This window comes from Tasmannia lanceolata, unplaced genomic scaffold (genome assembly GCF_043159265.1).
Source record: "Tasmannia lanceolata isolate RefF3 unplaced genomic scaffold, GAP_Taslan_0.1 ptg000011l, whole genome shotgun sequence".
Classification (NCBI taxonomy): domain Eukaryota; kingdom Viridiplantae; phylum Streptophyta; class Magnoliopsida; order Canellales; family Winteraceae; genus Tasmannia; species Tasmannia lanceolata.
This window is the reverse complement of record NW_027518688.1, coordinates 14629276-14637583: the sequence shown is the minus strand read 5'-3', so window position 1 is coordinate 14637583 and position 8308 is coordinate 14629276. Positions and strand designations below refer to the sequence as shown.

At 37.6% G+C, this 8308-nt stretch overlaps 1 protein-coding gene across 2 annotated transcripts in view; it reads right to left on the bottom strand.

The window, feature by feature from the left end:
* Nucleotides 1-947: 947 nt before the first annotated feature.
* The window catches only part of LOC143886462 (nucleoporin (DUF3414)), a 117072-nt gene continuing 109711 nt past the window's right edge, over nt 948-8308 (bottom strand). For both annotated transcript variants that reach the window (XM_077390435.1, XM_077390436.1), the window contains 4 exons: nt 4707-5091; nt 2674-4215; nt 1873-2089; nt 948-1190 (listed from right to left, as the gene is read on the bottom strand). In XM_077390435.1, coding sequence (XP_077246550.1) covers nt 1090-1190; nt 1873-2089; nt 2674-4215; nt 4707-5091 — 2245 coding nt within the window. In that variant the 3' untranslated portion in view covers nt 948-1089. The remainder of the gene's footprint in view (nt 1191-1872; nt 2090-2673; nt 4216-4706; nt 5092-8308) is intronic.

Below are 8308 nucleotides of genomic sequence, written 5' to 3'. Positions count from 1 at the left end.
TCTGAATTGGAATGGAGTTGGATTGAAGTGAATCATAACCCGGAATGGGTGTACCCAATTTGTGTCTGATCGATTAGTACTCATAAAACACGAAAGATTGTTTACTTTTGGATATGTTTAGCAAACGAGAAAAAAATATTTCATGAAATCTTTGTCGGGCAATTTACGAGAGAAGGGATTACCAAAAGCTTACTTATTTTCACCATTTTTAGGGATTTACATGCTCTCTCCACTCCTATACTCTCAAGTCTCTCACCTTTTCTACCCATCTCTCACAATTGAGCCCACACATAGTCCTTGTAATAATTTTTCAAGGTTGCCAAACATGCCCTTTATGTCCAAAGAAATGAGTAAAGCTAAGAATTCAGTCAAGCAGATTGAGAACATCTGGGGTTTTTAATGGTACATCATTTTCTTATAAAGTAGAGAATACATTGATACCATTTTATTCTTGCCACCAAACCCTTTTAATGGACTAAACTGGAAGAAATGTACCGGTAGTGTATTTTTGAGTTCTCTGGTATCTTGCAATGTTCGATGGATGCCCTTCAATTTAGCATTCTTTTATTTATGTTAAAGTATAAAAGATAAATAATGCCTTTCTTCAACAGCTTAAGCTTTTGGAGAAGTTGGTCAGTTAACATGGTATGAGAGCCAAAGGTCTCGAGTTCAAACCTCCCGGTTAGCAAAAATCCACATGCGATGGTCGGCCAAAAGTAGGGCCACATGTGCGGGGGAGTGTTAAAGTATAAAAGATAAATAACGCCTTTCTCCAACAGCTTAAACTTTTGGAGAAGTTGGTAAGTTAACAATTTATTAAGAAAAATTTTAATCTTTACTATACAACAAAAGCTAATGACAGTCTCATAACCTCATTGATTAACTAAAGATGAAGCCTTTTCAAAGAAGATTCACTTCGAATTTGTGAAGATCAATTAGATGAAAGATAAGCTGTAAAACCACCATTGCCGCAAAGAAACCTTGAGTCTACAATATGTAAATTGGAAGAACACACTTACATTGATGAAAAAGTTGCCATTCTGTGCTCTTAAGAACGTTACAAAAAAAGCTTCAAATTTAGGGAGCATATCACATGATACCCTCAGTTTGAAGTAAGCCAGGGTACAAAAGCGCTATAATCTGTTTCAATGACTGCAGGGATGGTTTTAAATATGTACACTTCTCTGTAGCTGCAAGTAGGAAAACACATATTCATCAGATCGATAAACGTATGCCGCCAAATACGTGTATTTATTACAAAACCTTTTGATGATCTATGGGCAAAATAATTTTAAGCAAGACTTTGTACTAGGTTGCAACTCAGGTTGGGCGGGTTGGGTTTTTCAGAACCCTACCCTACATGAGAAACTATCTCGGATCAGGTTTTCTTATGGGAAAACCCAAGATTCATAGACCGACACTACCTGAGATAGTTTCTCAGGTCAGGTTGGGTTTTTAATGTTTGGATTAAGATAGTGACAAATTTCAGGGATTGTGAAAAACAGAAAAACCTTCACACCAAAAATCTCTAAATTTAGGTCATCAACTGCATAAATTTAGGAAGAAAACTACTTTTTCACATCACATGCAAGGTCACTTTAATGAAAACAATTATATCAATATACTGGAAAATAATCTATAAGGTTATTCAAGAGATATTTAAGAAATTCAAAGTTCACATAAGAGAGTTGGGGTAGTTTTCGGTTTCATATTTTTTCTCTAAACCTAAACCAGACCCGAGATTGGGTTGGGGTTTTCAACCTAAAAACCGACCCAAAGACCCATGATTTCTGAACCAGACTCGGGGTATTTTCAGGTCGGCCAAGTTTCAACCTTACTTGAACTTTGATCTAGCTGATAAGATTTAAGTACCTTGTATCAATGATTTGATTTCCTTTGAAAAATCTTCAACACGTCCTAAAACGGGTCTGATTCCGCAAGTTTGTTGCACACATAGTTCCAGATACAATGCCTTCTCAATTATTTTCAGCAGCAAGAAACACAAGGCGTATATTTCGGAACTTTCAGATCGACCCTGTTCCAACTTCCTAGCTTCACACAGTTCAGTAACAATAGCAATAGCCTGGTCCTGCACCACCAATTATTGATTAGGTCAAAGATAAACATTTTCTGAAATTGCTCCTTTATCAATCTAATAAACGTTGAAGAAAGCTGGATTTTCGTGTGTCAGTCCGAAAAGCTTTTCAGCTCAAATATTTCATACGTATCTCCTCAAACTATTTGCCAGGTTCAGCCCATTTAGGTTTACACACACACACACACATACATATGTATGTACATGTATGTATGTATGTAATAAACATTACATACCATCCACCTAAAACAAGACAACTTGAGTCGACTTGGCAGAAACTGTAGTCGACTAATTGAATGACACAATGGGATTTACGTACATCAATAGAAGAGTCCCCATCAGTCTGAGCCCTCTTGAGTTGATTAAACTAAACTCACTTTCAAGTCAAGCTTTTGAACTATGAAGAAAAATTATTTTCATTCTTGAAAAACCTTTACTGAGTAGAAGAGGAGGTTGATTTTAAAACAAAAAATGGATATCTGAAGAATTTCTTCTGACCAAATATACTGAAAATTATCCTGTTACTTTGTGATTTGTAAACTGTATTGTTCCATAAAGAGTACATACTACAATTATACCTGTAATCCATGCAGAATCTCAGGCATCGGAAGCTCAGGAAAATGTGCAAGATTAATAAATCCCAGCTCCTCTGCCCGTTCAGTAGCCGACTTAGCTTGCAAACACAGAAACTTCAATAGGAAAAAACCTATTCTATAGAGCTGTATTGCCGCAGAATCAGAAAAGTGGGTCCAACGGATAGCATCAGGATTTTCATTTGCTCCATCCCTAGGAGAGGCTGTAGTTTTAGCCTCACAACCGAGAGCAAGAAGAACAAACCATCCATTTTTACTGTTAACAAATGGCTCTCTTTCATAAGACTCTACCTCCTCTTTGAGAATCGGAGGGCACAAGAGAGGTGTATTCCTATTTGGAGATTCCCCAATGCGCTGAGTTCCTCTACTGATAAAGGCTAAAAGATGAATACTTCTCTCCCTTAGTTGCGAGTCCATTTCTTTCATGAACTTACTCCATGAATGCCGATGTTCTGCGAGTGTACAGATTAGCATGAGAGTATGCTCAGTATCTCTGAGCGATGTTAGAGATGTTTGTGTATTCTGAGTCTGGGCTCTCTTTTTGCTGTGTTCATCGGTCAGAAACTCTGGCGCAGAAAGATAATAAGATATCAAATAAGCTTTCTCGAGAAAAAAGTAAGAAATGGCACTGTCAACAAGATCACCACAAGAGGAGTCATCCCTCAAAGAATTAATCATTGATATGATGATAGCCAAGCAGAGTCCCCATATGTGCTGGGGTTTTTCGTCTTTATTGAATGTGGGAGAAAGATACATTTCATCCTGATCATTTGGGAAATCCTTGCCATCCAAAAAGAGAGCAAACAAAACCTTCAGAGATGAAAAAATGTTGGAACTTTGAAGCATCTGAGCACCTCCTCTGTTGCGCGAAAGGGTCAACAGAAATTTTAAAATTATGGGAACAGAAACAAGAGAATCCTTTTCCGGAAGCTTCTTTATAACAAGCTGCAAGTGTAGATGCTTTTGTAAGACAGGCAACCAAGTATTCGAGGCCAAAAAAGCTTTCAGTATTATGTCAATTGCAGCCAAGGTGAGGTTCAAATATTCGTCTGTTTCAATGCAGTTACAGAGAACCGGTAAAAGCCCTAGAATAACAAGAGACACCTCAGCAAAGGTATCAACACCATCCAAATTAGGTTTCTCTTGTGCTTGGAGGCAACTGAATTCAAGTGATGTTAGAAGCAATGTGAGGAAGAGTTTCACTGTTTTCTTGAGCCCAACAGTTGATGGTCTGATATCACAGAGCACTCTAAGCCCCGATCCTGAAGTGTTAATAACAAGCGCACAAACTCGTAAGAAATGCTGTCTATTGGTTCTCACTGAAACCCGTCTATATAAAAACCTGATAAGATTTAGCAGTAATTGTGCCTGTGTTGTGAGGAACTTCAAAAGATCTTCAGATGGATATGGAGTTGGAACTATTGATTCAATGATCGTCTGCAAGCATTCACAGACGTAATCAATGCATGACTTAATGAGTGACTCACCAATCCCTTCACCACGTGATGCTGCCGTTGTTTCAGTAAACTGCAAGGGTAGGGAAATTCACATGAACCAACAGGAACAGGTTACACGCTACAAAGAACAAAGACATTTAAATCCAAACTATGTCACAAACGTCTTTCTCAGGAATTTCTCGGCGAGGGAAAATCTGGGGTTATATATATTTTTTTTTCAGGTTTACATCGGGAAAAACGATACAAGTAAAATTATTTAAAAAATATATAAAGATATTAAATTTAAGAAAAAAATATAAAATAAAAATAAAAATATCGGGGTAATATCGCAATATTATGGGGATATTTTATGATAAAGATGAAAATATCGCTATGTTTTAAAATCTAGGGATTAGTTCGGGATTTTTTCGTTTTATCAAAATGTTGCGATAAAAAATGATATTTTGCAAATATCAGAGCTATTTGTGACAGAATCCAAAAATACTTCAAGCTGAAAATAAAAAGCTGAAAAATGAAAAGCATGCAGGATGGCCAACTGGATTTCAAAAAGGTATGACTCACATTTCCCTCATACACAGATAATATGGCTATCAGTGCTTTCAATGCTGAATGCTTAGAATCAGCAAGAAATAACATCATATTTGCATTATACATGTGCAGCAACATACTTTCCGCGACTGCTTTAGATGCCTTCCAATCTGAATGATCCCAAAATTCTATCCCAAGACTTGCTCGTAGATGCCTGTGGTCAAACAAATATGTATCGCTGTCGGGGGGATAGAAGTCCATCATGTGCTTGCGCTCATTAGTATACAAAATTTCCAACCCAAATAGATATTGTGAGAGATCCCTGAAAGGACCGGGAGTGATCTCCCGACCTTCCATCTCTCCTTGTAGATGATAATAGAGATCATTGAGTATTAAAGCATTCAGTTGCTTTCCTTCACTGCAAACAAGGAGATGATTTGATGTCATCACATATAATAATTAGCTCGCATGCATTAAAGGGAAAATGCATTATTATTAAACCAAAACGACTGGTATGAGAAGCAGTAGGAAAAAAAAAGAGACAAGACAACCGAATAAGTAACAAAATATATCTTCTAGCCAGTATGTTACTACGAAGGTACAAAACATATGTCCACCCACTATGCTACTATTAAAAGATGAGAGGGATTTTTGCCAACAAGTCTCAATTTTGTAAAATATTGCTCAGTTAGCGAGTAAATTTAATGCAAATCTGGGGTTTGCAGATTACTTCCTGGGGATTTTGGAGCATAAATAAGTTTCAATTTCAGTATGACAGTAGCATGCATTCCAAAATCAGATTAAACAGGTCATAATAATCAAATCAACAAGGTTCTTGTAGAAATTCTAAGCTTTGGACGTTATTCATCAAATAGAAATTAACAAGCAAGTCTCATACAATAAGTCCGAAAGAAAAACAACAACTAACAGGAAATAAAATCAGATCTCAACTAAAGATCTGTCATAACAATTGGATCTATAAGAGTCAACCTAATTATGACCCAAATGATACCCAACAAAGATAAGAAAATAGCAGATGATAATATGATCTACACGTAGGGTGTTAAGGTTGACGTGAGAGAAAGGGAATGGGGGGGGCGCTGGGCTGATCAAGGAAAATAATTCTGTAAACCTGACGAGATGGGTTTAGAAGGTAGGGAATATGGAGGTAGTAAGATAATGAAATGAATAAAATACGATCGTACTGGAGAGTGACGTGAGAAAGAGTGAGGGAAAGAAGGGTTAATCTCAACCAAGACATGAGGAGATGAAGGAATGAAGGATCAAGGTCAAGAAAGATCAAGATCAAGAGACGATCAAGATCAGGAAGAGAAAGGAAGATTAAGATCAAGAAAAGTTCAAAAACAAGAAAATATTTCATCATTTGTTTCGTCTTTAAAGTCTCTTTCAGGGACTTTCTAAACGGAGAAAGATGATGAAGACTCCCTTTAAAGTCTCTTCCAGTGACTTTCTAAATGGAGAAAGATGATGAAAACTCCCTCGAAAGTCTCTTCCAGAGACTGGGAAGAGACTTTCTAAGGGAGAAAGATGGAAAATACTCCCTTTAGAGTCTCTTCCAGAGACTTCTTAAAGGGAGAAAGGTGACAAAAGGGTGGTTTTCCCCCAAAAGATAAAGACGGCGATTTCCCCAAAAGAAAGAAGGCTTTTCCATTTCAAAGAAAAGGATAAAGACTACCTTTAAAGTCTCTTCCAAGGACTTTCTAAAGGGAGAAAGACGATAAAGATAACGCTTCCCCAAAGAAAAATGAAGAAAGTTTGAGAGATAAAATTTCCTTCGAAAAGATCTGTTAACAAAAAATCAGATCTTTCTAGAGGATAATTAATTAAAAATTGTATTTAGATAGGGAACCTCTTGATGGATAATCGGAGGTATTTTTTTTTCAAGAAATGTAATGAACGGCCAATAAAGCCGGGAGTGTACGATCCCTACCAAAATTAATAAAACCTCTTCTCGCAAGAGGGAAATTTGATCCCAATTTATTTTATGTGTGTTTTCACTTTTCATGCATGTGAAATTTGTTGCAAACACGTGGTCACTAGAACTCCTATGCTATAGAAGTGCTCTCCCTTATGCTGAATAGTGTCCACTTTGTTTCTCTTAATACACAATCACAATATCTCTAACACCTCTAGGTGTACCAGCTCAATGTAGTGGACAAAAGCATAATCTATATACACGTTATTTTGTTTATTATTAATATTACGCCTCATACTATAGTACGGGAAGGCCATGAGCTACGTGTAGCCACTTACCGGCGGGTTTGTGATGATTTCCACCGTGTATATACTTATGAGGAGATAGATATGACCCATATACCTCGTCGAGATGACATGATACTTCTCATAGTTTACCTGTCTCTATATGTACTCTGTATGATTGAGACTCTCTTATATAATTCCATGATTTGCTATCTTTAGTATATTCCCTTGACATTCCCACATGCTATTGATATTCTTTATCCTTAGCAATAAATCTTATAATTCTTATTGCTTTTCCTTATCACATGTGAATGCCATGAGAAACATCTTTATAATGCAGATTTTCATTCGTGTCACTTTTATTATCCAAGCCAGTCACATGAGCTTGCTGCTTGACTTAGATTTTCCAGACTTTGTGGGTGAGGAAAGTGAATGGGCCTTTGCCGAAGAACAGGTCTAGGTAGCACTTAGGATGTGAGAGAGCACTCATAGGATTTCTTTTAGGGTTAAGATAAATCATGTAATAGACATTCTGTTAATGGAATAAAATTTTTTGTTGTTGTTTCCCTTTTTGAGGTAGCGATTCGGATTTTGGGATTTTGAAAAAAAAAGAATCATGTTTAAAAAATTTGCCCCAAATTCGGGTCGTTACAGGTTCCCAAGGTAGTTCCCAAGGAGGTACATCCACCTGAAGTGACGGATAAAGCTCCATTGATTACTATCCCAATAAGTCTGATATCTGATAGGAAGAAGACCCTCAAAAGCTGCTTGGTGGGCACTTTGAGAAATAATTCCCTGTTGGAAGAGGTTTGGAACTGGGCTAAGAGACATTGGGCTCTCCCCCTTCTTAATAAGCCGTTTTGTATCAGTCCTTTAATGGTGTTATTCTGCTTTGAGTCACAAGGTCAGGCAGGCCACGTCCATTCTAAGGCGAGGTGGTGATGTTTTGGGAGGATACCTTGTCTCCCTTCAACCATGGTTTCTTGCCCTTAATACTGAAGCAAGAACGATGAGGCTTAGATTTTATGATATACAACTTCATGCATGGTCAGTCTCCACAGTGGAGGCTTTGGGTCACCATTTTGGACAAGTCTTGGAAACACAGATGTCAGGTAGTCATGATCATTGCCTGGAATTTGCATCCGTCAAGGTTTTTACATCAACGTGGAAATGCCTATCATCAATTCATAAATCTTACGGTAGACTCCACTATCTACCCGGTGGGAGTAAAGGTGGTAGTTGGAGGAATTTACTTCATTTAGGGAATTGTCGGCGGTAGGGGACTCCTCGGACCATGAGTTTTCTTCTTCCCATAAAGACCCTGAAATTAAAGCCTTCGATGAAAAGTCGCTGGAGAAGACCTTCCGTGGAAAGGACTCTCCCAGGAACTCTGGAGGGTAAATCTGTCATTTCCA